Source organism: Pararge aegeria, chromosome Z (genome assembly GCF_905163445.1).
Source record: "Pararge aegeria chromosome Z, ilParAegt1.1, whole genome shotgun sequence".
Lineage (NCBI taxonomy): Eukaryota > Metazoa > Arthropoda > Insecta > Lepidoptera > Nymphalidae > Pararge > Pararge aegeria.
Window position 1 is genome coordinate 19,657,358 of NC_053208.1, and position 22,636 is coordinate 19,679,993.

The window sequence follows — 22,636 nt, forward strand, 5'->3', positions numbered from 1 at the left end:
TTATTCGTTCGACTGGGGTACACAGGAAGCGAGATGAGTCACGTTTACAGTTTGCGATTGGGGTAAGGTGATATGAGCTCGAAGCAGCGTGCGGTTAAGTCGCTCGATGTCACGCAATTGCTGCAACTGTCGCAGCACAAGTCGCACGTGCGAATCACGCAATGCGCGGAAGTTGCCGGTCCACTCGCACGACTCTTCATACTCCACGCAACGTTCTTCTGTAAATACATTTTGTGCTTAACAAGGCTGCCGACACACGCCCATATAACCGACAATATTCTGCATATAACCCTCTCCCTCACCTTATCTCGTCTTACTGTTTACGTTATTGTTAACTTTTCTGATCCGAAAGCTAGATGGAAGAAGAGGTATACGGTAAAAAACTTTTTATGTACTTCCAACATATCTCCCTCCCATCTTCCGTCTTCCCCGATACCTATAATCTGGGTACCTTCAAATCAAGAGTGAATAGGCATCTTCATCTTAGGCTGCATCATCACTTACCATCAGGTGTGATTGCAGTCAAGCACAGACTATGTGTATATTAAAAAAAAAAAAAAAAAAACAAACATAGGTCGACATTTTTCGCGTTAAAATTGACACTTTTAGAAAAAATGTTTATAGCGCATTAGGATAAGCTCTTAAGATTTTTTTCTTATTAAATTCTTGCTTGGTGTATTAATTCTTGCTAAGTATTTTTTTGGTTTATGTTATCGTTATAGTATTAATGTCACACTGCTGGGCAAAGGGCTATTCCATAGGAGAGAGAAAATTTGGTCATACAGCACGTTGCATCAATACAGGTTGGCTTTTGAATATGCAATAAGCTCGAGAGGAGAGCTAAGAGCTAAAGCTACGAAAGCTAGGAGATGGAATCCGTGATCCTTACTAGAACCGATTACAACCAAGGTGCCAGTTATATCTAGATTAGGTTAGGTTATAAATAAATATGAAAATAACAGAAATAAGTTCGTACCACTGGAAATAGAAAGACCATCTGCGTCCGCCAGTACAGCAGCTTGTCTGGAAAATCACAGTTTTTTTTTTTAATACAGCTTTACTACACGATACCTACTATATTATATACCTGCTTAGGTACATAACAATTGTCAGGCTAGGGTCCTTAGAGTGAGTCTTCGGGAAGGTAAGCGTAAGTTTCAGCATTAACATTACATTTTACATGGACCCATAAAAGTAATGATTTGTCAGTATTGTTTACTTTCACCTAGGTATAGGGCCCAGGGCCCAGCCGCCCAGGCCCTCTATTCAGTAACTAGCCTGTCATCACCATAAAAAATGTGGCTCAGACCTCGTCCGTCTTAGGAGAGACAGTTTAAGAAAATAGACCACCACGCTGCTCTAATGCGGTTAGGTGGGCTTTAACAAGTATTACCACGATTATAAGTGATAATAACCAGGACTAACGGCTTAGCCAAACTCTTGATTAAAAGAGGCTTAAACTATAGACGTACTTGGACAAGTATCATTCTTCATGTCATCCCATTATCGGCCCATTACAGGGCACGGGTCTCCTTCCCCAATGAGAAGGGATTAAGGCCGTAGTCCACCACGCTGGCCCAGTGCGGATTGGTGGTCTTCACACACCTTTTAGAATATTATGGCGAAATCTCAGACATGCAGGTTTCCTCACAATATTTTCCGTCACCGTTTAAGCAAATTATATTTTAATTGCTTAAACCGCACATAACTCAGAAAGTTAGAGGTGCGTGCTGGGATACGAACTCCCCCACTGCCTGAAACTGTTTAAGCCGTTCAATCCGCCCATAACTTGACAAGTGACATTTCACAGATTAGTAACAAATCTGTCTCGGTCTTAGCTAATTTAAACATTATCTACAAACGACAATAAAAAATAATAATAATTCAGAACTACAAACTAAATAAAAATCCTATTAGTCACAGAATTAAGAACATAAAGAAACCGCGTACACGACTTATATCAAAAACCACTCCACTTTAGAATGGTTTCTCGAACAAACGGTAAGTCTCTCTATACCATTTAGCAGATTAAATGAATTATTTCATCTCTAATGTTCTAAGCGTTCACTATAAAATGTGATAATGGAATAATGTTTGTGAGTTAGGAACATTCCGCGGGTGTAAAGTGAGAAGTGCGCGGGGGGGGGTTACCTACTGTTTTTGGACACAATGCACTGAATACAATAATGGCTGAATGAGGATTTTGTATGTTCTTAATTCAAATTAAACATTCGAAATAAGCGGTCGTTACAACTGAAATATTCTGTCCTAGGTACAACTTATAATAGAGGACTTCATAACTGACCTTATAATAGGGCTTTTCGGTTTCGTTTGGGATGACACGCTGTGGTACGTGGGATTAGGTTTTTTCGGGGAACTGTCTTCAGCCAGGGTGGATTCAACGACTGGGGCGGCTTCAGGTGGTTGAGCGCGAATGGTCACAGCCTTGTAAACCCCTCTCAGTAAGACTTGAATCACGTGTCGCACGATCTTCCTCGATTTCTTACTCTTTGTAACCTGTTAGCCTCTTATATTATAAATGCGAAACAATTTTTGCTGATATAAATGCATGTACTTATTTTGGCATTGGTAGGAGAGCCATAGCTTAGTGGTCAAAGCGCTCAGGCCGCGATTGCGAGAGAGTCGCAGGTTGAAATCGTGACCGTTCCGAATTTTTTTACATGCATTTAAAATTTACAAAATGTTTTCATGGTTTGTTATTGCTTCAGGCAGCAAAATTGGGAATGCAGCAGTATTAAGGTGATTTTTTGGGTCTAGATAGCTTATGGGTCGAACAAGGAACGTGCTGAGCATAAATTACTTTTTAGCCTAAAAAAAATGGCGGTTGCTGTCGCAAAGATGTTTCGAAGATCACGTTTTGTTATAATCCAACTGCTTGAATGACCGAACGAGTCCAGAAACTCTGTATATACCAAACTTAAGTCTTGGTCATATACAGAAACTATTTTAGAAACTATTTTTACTCTGTGTCAATAGTCAGTTACCGTCAATTTATGCAAACGGCGGCCAAACTGTTGGAGAGTCTTTGTACTTAGTACTCACCTTTATTAGACAAGAAACCCTTACCTTTGCTATCGGTTGTTGCTTTGTAGGTTGGAACTTTTTGGCACCGTCAATCGAAGTCATAGGATTGGTCGGAAGAAAAACTAGATACATCGGCGCGGAAGGCGGACCTGGTGAGTAGAATGCGACAGCGCCTGGGGCGATGCTGCTGTAGTTGCTATCAATGAATGAAATAGATAATGACTGACGAGTAAAGAAAATGATAATTAACTACCCTCATCCTTGGGTTTTTTTCTGCTTGGCAAAAACCTCTTTCGTTCGTTACATGAGGGAGAGACATAGAGCACCCCACTACGCCTCTCAATGACTAAGACACCGGGAGGCATCTTTGCATCGTTCGAGTCCATCTAGGACTGAAGTGTATATTTTAAGTATGTTTTCGGATTGACACTTGCTGATAACCACCTGTTACGGCGTCACCGGGGGACTGGGCCGAGGGCGAAAGCTAGCCATGAGAAGAGCCCCAGGGCTCGATGACATTGGGGAGAAGGTGGGAGACGTCGGCCCGAGGGTGCCTCCTGCGAGGACTCTGACTTCGGCCCGGTTCGACGTTAATCGGACTGTTGGTGAACTTTTCGACTAATCATAGTTTAGTCCGATCGTCCCTGTGACCGTGGCAAGGGTCCACGTCCGGATGCCGTCAGAAATAGGGGTGAAGTGTATCGATAATGCAGTCGTATTTATATCAAAATACCCACGAACTCTATGTCATGAACATTGGTTATTAATCAAATATAATATTTATTGTTTCTTGAAAACTATCTATTAACCAATCAATAATGAATAGGGTATGTGTAAAATCCTAGTAAATTTAATAAAATATCTGGCAATTATGAATTTATTCTTCACGACGTTGAGTGTCACCACATGTCTAATGACTACACCATCCTCCTTTAAACTTGGAAAGCTTCTTAGTAATTTTTTGTCCTCTTTCGAATATCAAATTACTGATGACAGATAGAGAGCAAATAATGCGGGTAGAACTATAAATCACCAGTTACTTTAAACGATGTTTATTAGTAAGATGCAGTCTTTACAAAAACTGCTTTCTTCAACTTTATGGTTCCACTGACCATAGGACAATGGTAGTCGGGCTAGTCGGAGACATCATCATCATCATCACATCAACCCATTACCGGCCCACTACAGAGCACGGATCTCCTCCTACAATGAGAACGTGTTAAGGCCGTAGTCCAACACGTTGGCCGAGTACGGTTTTAGTACATTGTTTGAGAAAATTATGTAGATCTCTCAGGCATGCCGGTTTCCTCATGATGTTTTCCTACACCGTTGAAGCAAGTCATATTTTCACTACTTAAACGCAAATAACACAAATAAAAAAGTTAGAGGTGCGTGCTGAGATTGGAACTCCGGAAAGTGAAGTCGAGCTCCTACCCAATGCGCTATCACCGCTTGAGTCGAAGTAATCAGTACAAAATACTAACTAGAACATCGATGAGGGAATTGCTTCTTCGAGTGATACTGAGGTCGCTCGAGTTGAGGGACTGCGCGTGCGTTCCCTCTGGCTTTGGGGGCCGGACCTCCTGTAATATTTTTTTGGGTTCTATTGATAGCTAAATAAGAAGGTCTATAATCTAGATGTGCTTAAGGTATTTTATAGTATTGAAGGACCAGACAGACGGATACCCCGATGGTTCGCAAGGAATGTCAGGAAAACGTCCTGCAACGTGGCGCCCTGAATCAAGCTAATGCGTTATGTTACCTTAACCTCATGTGTCTGTAAATACACCAGCCAACAAGCCCTTGAGACCGGAACACAGCACTGCAACAATGCTGCTTTGTAGCAGAAATAAGCGTGGCGGTACTGCGGTAGCACTTCGCTGGACGAGCTCTGCCATAAGAAGCTCTACTACTACTTACCTACTTTGGCATTGCAGTCAAACGATATTTTACCAATCTGCGTATTATATTGTTGACAAAAGAAAAAGTGATCCTCAAAAAAAAATAACTTATGTTTTAACTTTTCCTTAGGAAGACAGATAATGAATAAGCTATGTACTTTTTTAGTCACTAAGAAAATACCTACGGCTTAACCTGGTTAGAACGGTTATAAGAAAAAAGCAACTGGAAAATCAGGGATGGGTTGTTAAACCTCTTAGGTTAATTCGCACTTTCACGTCGGCAAAATAAAGTTATCTCGTACGCCCGCTTGTGCTATTTTTGGTGCTCTTTTTACATTTTAGCACCAATAAGTTGGTACCATTTTTCTTTTTAGAAAAAAAATGTTTTTCGTGTTCTAAACCGTAAGTTCGGTGGTTTGTTATGTATAGTGAAGCGCTCCTAGAATACCTATCAGTTCCGTGAAAATGTTTACCGTTCGGGTGATGATCGTGATCGTTGTACCCTGTCAGCCCGGTGAACAGCGACAGCATCTGCATACATTCAATTGACACTCTGCAGGGCTAGCACAGGCAGGAGACAAAAATTATATCTCCCGATTATATCCCCTTGGGTTAAATAATTCACGTGTCCATTTGCTAAAGTACGGGAACATGGAAAGGAAGAAGTTTAACCCGATTTATTATTACACATATAGGAATAATGTATTATTTGGATATTATTTCAACTTATGCGCCAGTGCTCTGAGAGTTGGTAAAGATGTGGAAGAAGATACATTTTTATCCTTTTCCCGGGGAGAAAATTGTCCCGTTGCTATGCTAGCCGTGCAGGTCGATAGATATAAGTAATATTATTCACACTACTCATGGAAATATATGAACATGGATCTAGCGTTTTAAAATAACACTCAATGCAGCTTTGACATAAAACCCATGTCATACCTACTTCGATGAGAAGTTACTCAGTTCGCGAATTAAAAGCGATTATTTCACTCGGCCGGCGAACGTAGAAGAAAATGTATGATATACCTATAGCTGCAGTGAGTGTTTTACTTAGAAAAATAACTTTGCTACGTGAACATCCCTCCATTCTATTTGGGTAACTTAGATTTGTTACTATATTTGGTATTAACTATACTCTGCTACTTTATTTGTTCTTCTCTACCTTATAAGCTGTAAGTTTACTAAACAATAAAAAAATAATAAAAAAAAAACTTACTCTTACGACGCAACACAGGTTCTGCTTCTTTAGAATCTTCAGGAATGCCTACGCATTCTTTCCCAGTTTTGAAAATGATGCTGCTGTGGTAAATGCTATCATACAAGAAGTTATTAAGTATCAATTCGAGGATTTTTGAAAGTGATCGATTAACTTTATTTAAATATTTTTGCGGAATTTTGTAAGTTTAATTAAGCCCTAATATTTGCATTCCTCCGATGTAATAGAGAGGAGACCCAGGGCGGGGCATGATGATGATAAGCAATTATTTTTACCCATTAATAAACCAACCATTATAACTTCACTTCTTAAAATACTATCTATGGATAATGAAAGAACTTTGTATTGTACTTTTTTAGTCACGAAGAAAATACGGCTTGACCTTGTTAGAACGGTCAACGGTTATAAGAAACTGACAAATCAGGGATAAGTTGGTAAACCTATTAAGTTAAATCGTACCTACTATCACGTCGGCAAAATTGTCTCGTGCGCCAGCTTGGTGTTCTTTTTACTTTTTAGCACCAATAAGTTGGTGCCATTTTTCGTGTTCTAGCTGTTACGGTAAATGCCATTGAAAGCATAGAACGAGAAACTGGATACTCACGACAGCGGGAGAAAACGCTCCACTTGCATTTTAGCACATCCGGGAACTAACATTACAATTAGAAAAGCTTATGGTTTTGAATTATGGTTCGTTTTACTGGGAATGAGTTTTAAATTTGACATTCGTGCAAAGAAAACAAGAATCTTCAATAAAATTTAGTCTTAAAATTTGACCATAAAACAGACTACGCTAAAGATGTCAACAATGCCAAAATATTTCTCATTCCTTTTTATTCTTATTTGTTGTAGAGAAATTTTTTTTTAGTGTTGTGTGTATATATAGTTTGGACTGTATTAAAGTTTATCTATTGAAATTAAACTGATTGCTGGTTTACTAGGATTTATTTTGGTACAAAGTTTAGTAAATGCACTGCGACCGCCAATGCGTGAATGAACGTGTGAGCTCGGTTTCAGTTTCAGAACGGTTTCGATGCATACAAGTGGGCATCGAACAGTCAGTCTATCCTCAAAAATTCGTCGAATGCTGAGGTCAAATGGATCCATTTGGCTTAAATTACCTATTTATAGATAGGTTAATTTGTATACTTAGTGGAAATTCCTAAATATAAACTTTTGATATTAAAATTATTGATATAGATCAAACAGACAGTCGTGAGTTGATAGTGGTAATTAGTCTGCGTCAGATTAATTTGTTTTTTCTGGGTAGCCCGTTTATTATTATTATTTTACTGTATTTTGGTGAGAGTACGAGACAGCTAGAATTTTTGGGTTTTTAAGGTATCTTATATTTATTAAACCAGTCAAAATTAAAATTCGTTCTTCCTCATCTTTCACCGATCATTCTCAAAACCGCGTCTCCTCCATACCACTTGACATTGTCAAAGAAAATTGTACCCAATTGATACAAACGCGAGAAAAACAATGGTATCTTATTGTACTTACCAGGCCACCTACTTCTTAAATCAGGATATATAAGGATCATAAGTGATACCGTTTTAGAGCACATGCCAAACGCCCGCTCCAATGTGGGTCATTATTAGATTGATTGGTCAACGAACTCAAAATACAGGTAGTTGTAGTCTCATACGTTTAGATGTAGCAAAACATTTTCTAGGTGCATTTATGAGTTACTAGCTTTTACTTGAGGCTTACCTCGCGAGGTTATTTTTAAAAGTTTGCTAGGATTCATAAGACACCAAACATGAATACAGAATAGTGTTTTTTGTTTGCTCAGAACAGTGCACCTATTTACACGCTTGTGTAACTAATCCATGTTTTGTGTCTTTCCATCCACCTGTTGTAGCTTATAGTAACGTAACTTACTATAAGCTACAACCGCCGTCCTTTCAACTAACTCTAGGCCAAAAATCAAGTTGATTGATTGCTTAGGGCGTGAAGGAAGGACAAACGAACAGAACTTCGTCGTAATAATAATAGCAAGTTAGGTAAGAATTTCATAGGTACAGGTAAATAATCAAGGCACAATTTTACAAACGTCAAATATGTAATCGATAGATGATAATTAATTTTCTCATTTTCACAGCTTTTACTTAGGTTCTTTAGGTTATTTGACGGTTGAAAAATGTAGTGCCCGTAATAAGGGTAAATAATATTTTTTATTATACATCAACATTATCACTCTAAACAAAATGATAACGATTACATCACATGCATTGGTTAGCCTGTCGTAATTACGTCAGTGTGTAAATTCAATGGTTGCCAGCGGCCATAATTTCTAGAAGACTCGTATAACATCCGGAGACAAGGCATGCTATACCTATCACGACGATAAATATATCTCGCACAAGTCGATACCTGCACATGCCGTATTTGTTAGGGTACCACACACAGGCGTCCATCAGTCCAGGGAACACTATTGCCAATAGCGAGAGGCACAAAGCACCAAATAAGGCTATGAAAGGTCCCAGCTTCGGCACTGCCACCGCGAGCGACCCTGTAATAAATAATTCTGTTGTTAAACCTCATGTGTCTGTAATTATACCGGCAACCACGCCCTACACACCGGAACACAACAATGCTGCTTAGCGTCAGAAATAAGCATGGAAATGAGCTCTGGCACAAAAATCACAACTACTACTAAAAGTATACTAACATGGAAGTATCACCAGTGCGATTCGAAGTGCGTAGTCAGCGAGGATAGCTCTGTTGTTTTCGCCTATCACCTTTTTTATCTTTTGCCATAAAATGTTATACGCCACAAAATTCTGTAGCGGAAACGTTAGAAGGATCGCTAATGCGAATATTAGTTTCGCAGCCTGCGCCTTTCTGCAAGAAATGAATCCTAATCAGCTTTGTATAGCTTCAATTTTCATAAGAGTGTCGCTAAATATATGTGTTGAATTGGCAGTGGTTTACTCACTTTTGATCGTGGGGAAGGTTAAGCGTCAGGGATGCTTTTACTTCGTCCCCGTACTTGAGATATCCAAACACGCCCATCAATACGTAAAGCGACATAATGATTACCATGCCGATGTTGAATAATCCGAATAGCCCTACAAATTGCTTTGGCTTCTCCATGTTGTATTCTAAGGCCAACACCTAAAAAGCGTAGCAGACAACGTAGAACAGATATATTAGGTTGTACTTATTTTAGTTTTCTACTAAAAGTACCTACCTACAAGGTCTAGGGTATACCCTAAATATGCGCATAATATGTATCTATAGGAACTGAGCCAGCTCATTAGTCACACATTTTTATTTTATTTGAAACAAATTAATGACACAAATGGAGCATTTAACATATAATAAAATATGTGTGACAAAAAAGGCTACTTTTATTTCTTTCAAAATCTTAAATCTCTTATTCTGAATTTTCTATAGTCTGGTCTGGTGGGATTTGGGATGCTTTGGCAGTGGCTAGTTACCACCCTACCAACAAAGACGTGCCGCCAAGTGATTTAGCGATCCGGTACGATGTTGTGTCACACCAATGAGGGGTTTGGATTCAATATACTGCCATACCACCAACAGGTTAGCTCGTTACCATCTTAGTCTGTATTATCATGTACCTACCAATAGAGAAAACATCGTGAGGAAACCTGTGAGTCCACCAATCCGCTGGGCCAGCGTGGTGGCCTTAACCCCTTCTCATTGTGGGAGGGTACCCGCTCTCTGTAGTGGGCCAATAATGGGTTGATGTAATGATGATGATGATGATGATGATGATGATGAATAGATAAGATTGCAGTCAAGGGCTAACTTATATATATAAAAAAATCGTTATACCTATCTGTGTTTTCTAGTGCAGACGCCAAGAGCATAACATATAATATATATCAGTGTCTCCACAGTGCCCGACGCTTTATATGTATTAGTATATTTCGTTACTAGTCTTATAATATAAACAATTATTTTGAAACTTATTAGTGTAAATTTTATGAAAATAATAAAAATCTTTAAGTACATACTGAGAATGTCTTATTATTGTGTTTTTTTAGTTATTTTCACGCAGTTGGCTTAATTTTTTGTGATTGTTTACATTATAAGACAAGTTAAAATAAATGCAGTTTAGTTGAATATTTCGATGAATAAGTAGGTATTATACTAGGACCTACGTTCTCCTGGTTACAGTTAGATTACTATAATAATGTTTACAAAAACATCGGTAACAATACCGTAGTATACTGACCACTCCCACTGCCTCCAGTGCAAATAATGTAGTACCTACAAAAACGGGTATTTCTATGTAGCCTTTTAGTTTCAATTTGTTCTGGTCCAGAGTCACATCATCTTCAATTAAGTAAAAAAAGACTAGGATAAATCCGAAAAGAGTGACGACGTTTGAAATCGATGAGAAGGGTGTCAACAGTTTAAGGTCTTTGACGAGGCCCATAGCCGTAAGTGGTATGAGTAGGAAGCATATATGCCAACGTAATGATATTTCTTGCCCGTAATAGTCGCAAACCTAAAAAAAATCACGAATTCATTACATAATCATTCCCCGAGGGTCTGAGTTTAAATCCCAGCACGCACCTCCAACATATTGTGTATCTACATATTGTCGCAGGCAGCCGCTGATACTTAATCCATATGAGTATAATGCATAAGAAATAAATTAATAGTTCAAAAATACTAAAAAAACACGCTTGGTATAAAAACCCAAACTAATTTCTACCTTTTAGTTTAGTTTATATTTAAAAGCGCGTTCATTTTAAGTTTTTCTTAAACTATTATTTTTAATAGAGCAAAATTAATCGGTTTGAATTGAATGGGTATTCGCCATCAAATTTGTCTAATTAGAGAATTCAAAATGATATAGATTAACAAAAAAACTTATTTTGCAAATTGAAAAGTGGAATAGGTATCAAATCTATGTATTTTTATCGGTCCTCGATTAGGTAACAAAGTTTGGTCAAAATCAAATCAAAAGTATTCGGTTACAAACATACAAACAAACATACAGGTGAAGTTAATAAGAAGCGTGTAAAGAAATACCTGTTTGATGTTCTCGGAAACAAACACACAATAGATAGTGCAGATGCCGATCTGCCATAACACAAGTGTCGTTTCGACGAAGTAGTAATAGGCTTTTGCAGAGAAGCGCAAGCACGGAGGCCCATCCTGAAGCGCCAGCAACATTGACTCGGGATACTGTATGTAACCACGGCGATGTCTTTTACACAGCTCGTACTGCGCTGCAATCTGATAAAAAATAGGGCTTTTAATATAGGGCTACGATTTTAAAAGGCTAAGAAACCTTAAATTGGAGATGTTGACTTTACGATGAATAATTGTTTAGTCAACAATAATGAATAAACAATTATTCAATTTGAATAATGAAAAATTGAAAAGGCAACATCTCGTGAGGATGCTCCGGTTTTGGAGGGAAAGGTGCGTAGAGGGTACATTTCCGAAGATATTATAAATTACACCATACAGATTCTTCTGCATTTCGCGGAGTATAGCAATATAAGCTTAATTTTCATAATATCATGGATTTCCGCAATGTAACATCTGCTTCTATTTAATACTTATTATAATGATGTAACGGTTGTACTCACGAGGAGTTGTATGCAGTAAGTAGCGAAGCTGCCAATTAGTGCGACACCGATGATGCCCAACAAAATTCCCACGCGGCTCACGGCGTCCGACATCGCGAGCACACCGGCGCCAATACTGCCTTTTAGCAAGTGAATCATCGTATCTGAGTATCTGAGGATGGTGATGATTTAATGTCACAGTCACTAGCTATTGCCCGCGACTTTGCCCGCGTTTGTTTTTGTTTCCAAAGCATGAAGTTTTTTACTTTTGCACAAAAATGGGGTGTAATTAACTTTTTTAATTAAGCACCTCTAAAATAACTGTTTTGTTTACGTGTAGTTAATTTTTTTAAGCTCGCGATATCTTCTAAATGAAATGTAGGTACCAATACTTTATGAATACCCTTGCTGGTAAAACTATTTATTTGAACAAGAACTAAAACTGTGATACATTTTAACCCACCGGCTAATAGCAGCTTTCATGTTTCAACCAATTTTGAAACATGAAAGCTGCTATTTAGACTTAACTATGATAGCTAGATATATTTTGTAGGTTATAATGAGTACTTTAATACTAATAGTTTTCTTTGATAGTCTAGTGGCAAACTTTCGGCGAATTTAAAACAAAAGAAATTAAATAAAACTTCCTGTAAAAACTCGCAAGGAAAACTGTATGCCCGAGTGTTTTTTTCGCCAACGTTGTGGACTACGGCCTAAGCACTTCTTTTTCTCTGTAGTGGGCAAGTATAGAGTTTATAATGATTAAATAGGAAAGAACTAACGAAGTTGGTTTCTCCACTTTGCGATGTACGTGCGGATCAAAGGAATCAGCTGCATCTTCTGTAAAAAAAAAAATCAAGTGGCATAGTAGTGAGTACCAGAGTAGATACATAGAATTATTGCATGAAGGTGTAATTTCGAATCTCGAAATTACACCTTCATGCAATAATTCGAATCTCGAAATTCAGCCTGATGGATATTGCGAGAATAACTGAATTAGGTTGGTTGAAGACACTATGGTGGCATGATCTTGGAAAGGGCTGGCTTAGGTTAGGGCAAAGATACAATACCGGCCATTTGCGAAAAAGGAATTCCGCACCGTGGTAAGAAACGAATATAATTTTTATTTTGTATAACGAACTAGTGTGTTTTAGAGTGTCAGAAACAAAACTAGTTTAGACTACAATCTATCACGAGCTCGCAGGGAACTATCCTACAGGTTATGACGGCGTTTATTATGACGTGAGGTTTGATACCAAAAAAGGCCAGAATCTTTAAAATATAGGTAATGATGAACAGGAAGTAGGTACCTACCGGACCTAACATTTGTAAACAGGACATTAACGTTCGGGAACAGAAAAGGAAGCCACGAAGGGACCCCCTGACGAAAGAAGTGTGCAAATACGGGGTAAATACTTATATTAAATTGTTTAGGCAGGTACCTAATTAGATACACAAAAATATCTCTCAATGTACCTCCTTTGATTTGATCGACGATGCCAGCCATAAACTCGTAAACAAACATCTTGTAGGGTTTTTTCTTATTGATCGGATTAAATTAATAATAATCTATTGATAACGACTTATCAGTTTTATAGGTTCCGTGTCCTTAAGTTGTTGCGGCCATTTATTTGTATAGCAGATCAATAGATTGTCAAAATAATTAATAATGTCTTTGAGAGCTTTGCTTATGTCAATATCTGCATTGAAATCTTAATTTAGGGGCAAAGAGGATTTCACTACGGAGTTACTGTGGCCGCCTACTTTCTAGAAATCCATGATAAAATTGTGTTTATTTGTTTCTCCTTACTTTACAACCCAACTTTGCAACTAAGACGAAGCGGTGATAGCCGAGTGGGTAGGACTTCGACTTCACTTTTGGAGGCCCGAGTTAGAATCCCAGCACGCACCTCCAACTTTTATAACTTATGTGCGTTGTAAGAAATTAAAATATCACTTGCTTGAACGGTAAAGGAACACATCGTGAGGAAACCTGCATGCCTGAGAGTTGTACTTCATAATGTTCTCAAAGGTGTGTCGAGTCGACCAATCCGCACTGGGCCTGCGTGGTGGACTTATGGCCTTCACCCCTTCTCATTGTAGGACCCGTGCCGTGTCATGGGTTGATATGATGATAAGCAATCAATCGACTTGGTTTTTGGCATTAAGTTAGTTGAATGGACTAATAGTAACATAGGCTTTTAATCCCAGGAAAACAAATGGTTCCCGCGGGATTTGTAAGAAACCGTAATAAACGCGGACGAAGAATGCTTGCTAGTATGAAATATTCCTTATTGTGCTGGGAAGCGCCATCACTGACCCGTACATCTGGGTAGCATCTGGAGAGAGAACGGTGAAGGCAAGGTGGTCGTGCCTTGCCTTATATAGCGTTCATATCGCTCCAATAGCGTTATATCTTGCAAGCTCCCTCCGCGAGACGCTTACTTCAAGATGAAATCGGTGCCTCTCTATACCTACTCTATACCCTGAGCTAACCGCAAGGCACCTTTGTGACACCACAAACCTCATCGTCTCGAACACCCTTCACCCGTTACACAACACCCCAAAAGACCCCTGAAGACTAATTGAAAAAAGTTAGTGCGTATTATTCTGAAGCCTTTACGTCTTGCACCCATGTCCGCGAGCAGCAAGTAAGATTCAGGGTCAACATACTCTCGCTTTACGAAAGTTTAAGAAAAGTATACATTTATTTAATTTGAACAGTTATCGCCCTCAGCAAGTAGGTATACAGGCTGGGCTATACTAGTACATATTGCTCGAGAGTGCAAACAAAAAGTTTATAATTTAAATGAAACAACATTCTTCATAAAATTATATATTGAAATTTATTATACTATAATTCAAACTTACATCAGTTCTAATACATTTTTATAGTAAGTGTCGCTAGCAGATGACGGGCGTGCTACTGAAGTGGCACCTTGACTAAATGTTATATGATATATCACGTGTCGCAATATATTTTTGCAAAGATGCTGAAAATTTCACGTGGATGTTATCGCTACCGAAGAGCGGTGCGTAACCAGTTACCGCATATAAATGCGTACATGTGTGATAGGCAATGGAGAAAACGAATTCGATAGGCAATGGAGAAAACGAATTCGATATTTTCGATAACGCAACATTTAGGAGCAGAAGGTTACCTGAATTTTTTGAAATTGTATTATGTAATAATACATTTGGTCTAGGTTACTCCACCGCTGATTATAAAGGATGCGTTTCTAAGAGTGACAACTCAGCTATCCCAATCGTTAATGATAGCAAAATTTGATCTTGGAAATTCATTCTGTTTTGCGTTGTACTAAAAAAAAGTAGGAAAGTATTGCGAAAAAAATAGTCTTGCCAAAACTCTTGCTTGCACAGAACTTTTAGTCACGTTGCTTTAGTTTTTATCTTTATTCAAACTAATCTGCAACAAAAACCTTAAACGTAGTTTTAATACATTTCTTCAACAGAAACAGATTTTCAAATTTATAACGGTTAGGATAGAAACCATTTAAAGTTCATCTCAAAACGTCATCCCGTATAGTATTGTGCTCTTTTAACAACTAGGCATATTTACATGCAAATTACTGCCCATTTCCTACATCTGTAACCGAATGTAATACAATATCGACTATAGTGGTGCTTTGCTAATAACAATGTATTTCACAACGCAAATATTTAGTCCGCTTTCAATGAATTACAGTCACAACTGAAATTTAGCCTTACTTTTATTAGTACAATAATATTCGTACAGTAAAATAACCATTTAAAATACAATATAATAATGATTGTATAAATTGATAGATATAATTAAATATTTCACACATAGATCACAGTACTGTCGATAAAAAAAATACAAGAATGTAGCTGAGATAAACAAATTACGAGTTAATACTTCACGAAGTTCGTGTTACGACTTACATTCGGGTACATATTTACTAAGTTATAAAAAAAATATTTCGTTCAGCAAGCCATTTTGCGCAAGTAGCACTACACTGAACTTTCCAGCGAACAGTCTATACAACCGAAAGAGATTACTATGCTACTTTAAACGGACAATGCTTTCGAGTTATTTGGACTTTATAGTAGGGAATTAGACAACGTAGAATCACAACAAACCATCTCCAAGGTGTTGCTAGCTAGTACGTACACCGTTTTCCATGTACATCACAAGCAATCACGAATATCATACGTGATCGTTGAAATATGCATATGAAACGTATTTGAGTATAACTATCAGTGCTATGAAAGCTTGTTGTTTGGATGAAATTTAGCAGAGATAGCTTGAATCCTCAAACCTAAATCTACAAAGGATTCTAGCATAATGTATGTTATAAACGTTTATATTACTGTAGAGTATTGCCATATGTATAAAAAATTGAAAACTTCTTCATATAATCATTGAGAGCCACAGCGCGCAAGCAAAGTAGCACCGATAAACGTGGTCAATCCCATACCAACTCGTAGAATGAGAATTTTATATAGAAGAAACGAAGAATAAAGTCAGCCAGTTTCCTTTAGGAAGGACTTAGCGACTGAATATTTCTTTTATTTTCGCCAAATTATAAATAATAATAGGCAAGTGTTTATTGAGAAAACAGTTTATATAGTTTAAGTAAAACAAAGTAGAATAAGGTGCTTTAAAGATAATTAAGAGGTTTGTGAAATTATGAATAAAGTGTAATGATTCCATTTGGAAACACGACTTCGATGTTGTGTTGGGCGCAATATGAATAGCATGTATCGTCGATATAGTTAAAAACACTTTGGCGAAAATAAGATGGTTGTTATTATAATATGTATACTTTTCATTTACTATATAGTAGATATGTGTTCTTTATACTAAGTAATAGAACGAAAATATTCAATTTATTAATTATAGTGTTAAAAGAATAAAATCAAGCTGTCCAATTTCCTAAACAAGTGTGATTTTAAAGAAAGATTTTATGACCGCTTTTTTGTTACGAAATTCTATTAAAATATCTATAAGATGTTAATAACTTGCTTAATAAATTACATAGGATAAGAAGTGGCTTCTATATGCCTATTTGAATGAAGCCATTTCTGACTTTGACTTTGACCTTGTCAGTTTAGTCAAACATACATAAATAAATATATCATTTGATTGTTCCCTGTCAATTGTACAGACAGTAGCACTGGTAGATTAATACCAACTATACGTTAACGCATACATGCGTGTGGCTTTATAAGGCTGTGATTGATAAAACTAACTATGAACTATGAGCTATGGGATACTTATGTCAATATTTCACGTTACATTTCACTTATATATCTAAATTTTGCAATTTGGTCACAAATTAAGATAAAACTATACGCTTACTAAACCTTAGGTCTATATTATACATTTTAATAGTATTTTTAAAAGATACATACTTTAAATTAGGAATAAGCATGAAACATTATTTTAAGCAAAATCACAGACACTTTCCTTACAATCGGCCCCTTTACGGACTTATACATTTAATTGCCAGTGTTCTCTTACAACTCGGTCCAAATGTTTTGTTGACTTTTTCATATAAATTACACGTTTGAGCGATGTTTGGTAGCGGTATGCTGAGTAACTAACTACGGTCGACAATAATCCGTTGTTAAGCTGCAGTAACACAAAGCTAATACATCAAACAATTAGAGAAACTTCTTGCGAGAGAAATAAAATTTCTTTCAGAACTAAAACCATACTTTACAACTTTACCGACTCGCTATTTGTTTATCACTTTCTTAATAAACCTTTCAAGACGTTTTTAAGTTCATTAACAATTATCGAAAACTTTAAATAAGTTTAACTCTTAATAGATATGACATTTTGATAATGCATATAGAAATACTGACAAAATCTAAAAATAGTTCATCCTCCTAAAAATAGATCACAAGCTTTTACCTCATATGTCAGAAGTTACACTTTCCAAGTATAAAGTATGCCTGATTTCAGCTAGCCAGACTGAAGTAAGTCACGAGTCGCTGCGCAAACATAGGACACTGTACATGCGCGAACGTCTCCAAAATTAACTTCAGGCTGACCCAGTGAGTCGCATAACAGGGAGTGATGACTTTATTAGGAAAAAAATAATAAAAGAATGAGTACAATAAGTTTCCCTAATCTGTCATAAAAAGACTAATAGACTAATAATTTTTATACTAGTCGAGTTGCATGTCCAAAAACTCGCATATATCAACGAAACAGATACATAGGTGGGCACAAATGACTATAATACGAATGCTAATAAAACTATAGTCTAAAATAACCTAACGATGAGCCTAAGAATAGGTCGCGAAGCAGTCACCGTTCAATTGGCTAAAGACTTCAAGCTAACGTAAATTACTGACAAATTCGAACAAGTTTACACATCGAATTTGAACGTATACTAACTTCAAATTGATGGCCAACTAAACTTGCTTGTCGTATGTGACCATTCGACCATTTCGTATAGTTGAAATTATAACTTCATTAGATTTTGAAACTGTAAAACTTATTTGTTTTTTAATAGACGTCTGTATACTTTATATCTTTAAAAGTGGAGTTAAAACATATATGGATGTTTTTAGTCTTACGAAGACATTCTCCTGATTACATAAAATTGAACGAATCCCTCGGATGTCTATAAATGTGTTGAATTAATAAAAATAATTGAGTTTTGAAAGTATAGATCGAATATTATAATATTATGACTTCATGGGGCATTCGCTATAGGTTAATTTTTCTTTATTTCGTTAGTTTACATTGGATGTATGATTTTGGGTCGCCATTATAACACAAAAAAGTCACCATGTACAAATTAATTTACATGTGTGTTCAAGATGTTCCATAGTTTATACGTCGGCGTTAGTAACTTATACAATCAAGTTTGTGCAAGCGAATAGTTAGCCGCACGCTACGCTTCAGATGTATTGAGAGGTTCTCCTGAAGCTAATCTGGTCGAGTCTTTGTGCAGCTGCCTACACAGCGTCTAGATGTCGGAATTACTCGCAATATGAGATGCCCCCTATGCTTGGTCGACAAAGGACCCGCGTCAGGTGTCGTTCGGAGACCGCAATGAATGTAACGCGTTGCCAAGTCCCGAAGGCCTTCGTCGCTCTAGGAACGTCTTCAGCTGAGTAGCCGATAGCGTTGCGTTGCTCGCCTGGAAACAACATCTCAATAAGTTCCTAAATACTCAATCACAATTCGCCACGTCCAGCAATAATGTTGAATTAAATAAAAGCAGTTGACATCATAGGGTGCCCGCACACACTTCAATATTATTTTCAATTTTCTGCGTATTGTCGATAATTTTGACTGTGTCCAGCAGCCATATAAGTATTATATTACAGTCCGACTTAAACTTTATGTATTCGCGAAGTTAGCTGAGAGTGTAGTCAACTATACCGTCGCGCTGGTAGACTGATACCGAATATTGAATTCTGCGCATCGAAACGCGCGCAGTACTAGAAGTCATAAAGTTTAAATCGGATTGTACTGCGTATGGATTGGGTCATTGAACAAACAAAATGACACCGACTCTTTGGTGCTAAACGTTTAAAGATCAACAGACGGGCGGACAAGATAACTTTGTATTGTCAACTTGATTATTAAACTGAATACAACAAACGATACTTGAACTATCAGTTGGTATTTTCAAGTATCAGTTGGTATTATCAAACGAGTCGAGGAAAAGGATAAATATAGAATTCGATGAAATCGAGTTCAAGTTGCTGAGATCTAGGTGTGAGATACTTATAAGTTCTTGTTATAAAAAATATATTGATAGGGTGGAAGCTAGTTTAAAGTCCAATACAAAGTATTTTTGGAGTTATCTGAAGCAGCGACGCAATAATAAGTGTGATTTCCCTGCATCTATGGTTTATAATAATCATACTTTTACTGATGGCGTCAGTATATGTAACCAATTTGTTAATCATTTCTCCAGTGTTTACAACACGTCTGCTTCAGGTAACTCAAATGTTTCGGCCTTTTCTAATAAGATATCTGATAATATACAGAATTCTGTTGGTGTCTTGGATAACTTAATTTTCTCAGTAGAAGATGTCAAAAAAATGCTCTTAAATATTGATATAAATAAAGGGGCCGGAGCTGATCAAGTTCCTCCTATTTTTATCAAAAACTGTGCTAAGATTCTTGCGATTCCCCTTACTATCATATTTAACAGATCGCTATTTGAGGGGATTTTTCCTAAGATATGGAAAGTCGGTCTTATAGTACCTGTCTTTAAAGATGGAGATAGAAGGGATATCACAAAGTATCGGCCAATTTCTAAGCTGCCTATATTTTCTAAAATTTTTGAGTCACTTGTTTGCCCTCACATTAACTGGCACATGAAGTCTATTTTAACTACAAGACAGCATGGCTTCTATAAACATAGATCTACATCATCGAATCTTGTTACTTATATTGATAATATATCATGTCATGTTGATAGAAATATACAAGTAGATGGACTATATACAGACTTCTCAAAAGCGTTCGACCTAGTCGACCACGAACTTCTTATTAACAAGCTTAAATATTATGGTTTTATCGGAAATATTCTTAACTGGTTTGATTCTTACCTAAGAGATAGACATACGACAGTAGTTTTGGGAGGCTTTGAATCCTCTGTTTCTTATATAGCTCGCTCAGGAGTGCCCCAGGGATCCATCCTGGGTCCGGTGCTTTTTAATATATTCATCAATGACATAATACATTGTTTTAACTCTGAAGTTTTGCTTTACGCTGATGACTTGAAAGCGTTTAGAGTGATCAACTCTTTTAATGACTCCTACTTATTGCAGGATGATCTAAATTGTCTAACTCAGTGGTGCATCGCTAACAAAATGGATCTAAATCATAAAAAATGCTATAGTGTTTCGTTTCATAGAAAAGTTCATCCTTTTCAATTCGTGTACAGTATAAATGGCCATGATGTTCAAAATGTAAATTGTGTTAGAGATTTAGGGATCACCATCGACCATAAACTCAGTTTCATTCCTCATATTGATAATATATGTAAAAGAGCATCAAAAATCTCTGGGTTCATTAAGCGTAGCTCCAAAGACTTTCGGAATTCGAACACCAAAATATTGTTATTTAACGCTCTTTCAAGGAGTCTCCTTGAGTATGGTTCAGTTGCTTGGAATCCTCATTATAATGTTCACTCTATGAGAATTGAACGAATCCAAAAGCGCTTCCTGCATTATGTAAGTTTTGGTGATAAGTTATGTAATATTAATTCTAGCTACTTTTCCAGACTGCGGCACTATAAGTTATTAACTCTATCTGATCGTAGAAAACTATTGGACCTTTGTTTTTTATATAGACTTTTTAATAATGCCCTAGATGCGTCTGATCTACTTTACAAAGTTTCTGTCAGAATCCCAAGGCCGTTCAGTCGTGTAAAAAATTATATGCCTTTTAAAGCTGCCGTCTCGAAAACAAATCTGGGGGTCTCAGCGCCTATTAATAGGTTGTTAACTTTGTATAACAGCATTAATAAAGTGCTTGACATAGACATAATAGGGGATAGTCTTCCTATATTTAAAAAAAAACTAAAGGATCACTTCCTATCGCAATACGGTGGTACTGTTTAAACTTAGTTATTATTATTATTATTTTTTTCCTTTACTCTTTTTTGTGTTAGTTTAGCTAGCTTATGTCTCTCTTAATCGTTTTTTCTCCTTCTAACTAACAATATAGTTTTTATTTGCAAGTTGTGGCAGTCTTTAAGTGGGTCTACAATATTACATTTATATGTTATTTCATTTTTTGTTTAGTTTTTAAGAGTTGTTGTTGTAACCTGTTGATTGTCCCTTAAATAAATAAATAAATAAATAAATTTCATGCAGCCGTTCTAAACCGTGGTAGTATTATCCCGTATTTACTTAATGTAAAAATACGATGGAGTTTTTCCGTGGTCCGTAGAATTAAAGGGAATTATAATTGTGCGTAGGACTACATCTATATATTGATATAATTTCATAAATAGAATAGTACTAACCTAACTAGCCCTTATATAATATGAGAACTGTATGTTTTCTTTGACTTTTAGGCACGTTGAACATGGCCATAAAAGTGGTTAAGAATGGAAATGTCTTCAAGAATTGTACGTACCTCGTCGAACCAGGAATCTCGCAATGCGTCTCTCGGTGAGAGGCGTCGCGCAGGAGCGGGCTCTAGCAGACGGCGTATGATACTCTGTGCGCGTTCGTCCACGCCTGACCAGTGCTCCGGCGGGAAGCAGTAGTCGCACTTGATGATGTTCGCCGTCGTCTCCTCTATCGATTCGTCCAGGAATGGTGAAAGCTGGAATACCACTTTATATTTTACCATAACGCACTTAACTAGATGAAACTTTGCCCGTCTCGCTGTGTTTTACAGATTTAGGTACTCTACTATATACATGAAAGACGATATTCAATCATAAATGTTAGAGATAAGAATATTTAGCCTAAGAAATCATTCTAGAGATTTGAACGTATAATAACTGCATTATATAGCAATAAAAGAGCAGATTTTTTGTAACTGTTGTTTCAAACAAACAGTCAGCCGGATGGTAGTTTTTTGATACAATGGTTTATAGTAAAAGTATATATAGAAACAAGCGGATTCAGCAAACGTCGTTCTGTCCATAAAAGCAACGCCTCATTCTATGTGATATTCTAATCGAATTTAGTGATCCTCGGGTCCAGTTCGATCCAGTATCAGCGCCACCTGCCACGTCCAACTGTGTATTCAAACCATCAAGGAATCCATTGAAACATAATCGTCATCATCAACAAGTCCACCATTGGGCGTCAACTGCTGGACATAGGCCTTTTGTAGGGAGATCCAAACAACACAGTCTTCGAAACCACTCGGGTCCAGCGGCTCCATCTACTCGTTTGATTTCATCGATCCACCTCGTCCACGGTCTACC

The 22,636-nt window shown here is 37.1% G+C and overlaps 3 protein-coding genes across 5 annotated transcripts in view; all 3 read right to left on the reverse strand.

The window, feature by feature from the left end:
* Positions 1–6,880, reverse strand: LOC120636650. The gene is made up of 8 exons (XM_039908213.1): positions 6,767–6,880; positions 6,169–6,257; positions 5,420–5,477; positions 4,530–4,628; positions 3,088–3,241; positions 2,306–2,517; positions 977–1,023; positions 1–218 (listed from the first exon to the last, which is right to left on the reverse strand). Exons 1-8 carry the CDS (start codon positions 6,817–6,819, stop codon positions 1–3), a joined length of 930 nt encoding a protein of 309 aa, XP_039764147.1. The 5' UTR covers positions 6,820–6,880.
* A 1,555-nt stretch (positions 6,881–8,435) lies between these two features.
* LOC120636639 (proton-coupled amino acid transporter-like protein CG1139) lies at positions 8,436–13,251 on the reverse strand. Its single transcript, XM_039908203.1, has 8 exons — positions 13,203–13,251; positions 12,509–12,566; positions 11,748–11,898; positions 11,182–11,388; positions 10,376–10,651; positions 9,107–9,285; positions 8,840–9,012; positions 8,436–8,680 (listed from the first exon to the last, which is right to left on the reverse strand). The coding sequence occupies exons 1-8, from the start codon at positions 13,249–13,251 to the stop codon at positions 8,436–8,438; spliced, it is 1,338 nt and encodes a 445-aa protein (XP_039764137.1).
* A 1,319-nt stretch (positions 13,252–14,570) lies between these two features.
* The window catches only part of LOC120636262 (kalirin), a 167,141-nt gene continuing 159,075 nt past the window's right edge, over positions 14,571–22,636 (reverse strand). For all 3 annotated transcript variants that reach the window (XM_039907654.1, XM_039907652.1, XM_039907653.1), the window contains 2 exons: positions 21,832–22,023; positions 14,571–18,868 (listed from right to left, as the gene is read on the reverse strand). In XM_039907654.1, the coding sequence (XP_039763588.1) occupies positions 18,758–18,868; positions 21,832–22,023 (303 nt within the window). In that variant the 3' untranslated portion in view covers positions 14,571–18,757. The remainder of the gene's footprint in view (positions 18,869–21,831; positions 22,024–22,636) is intronic.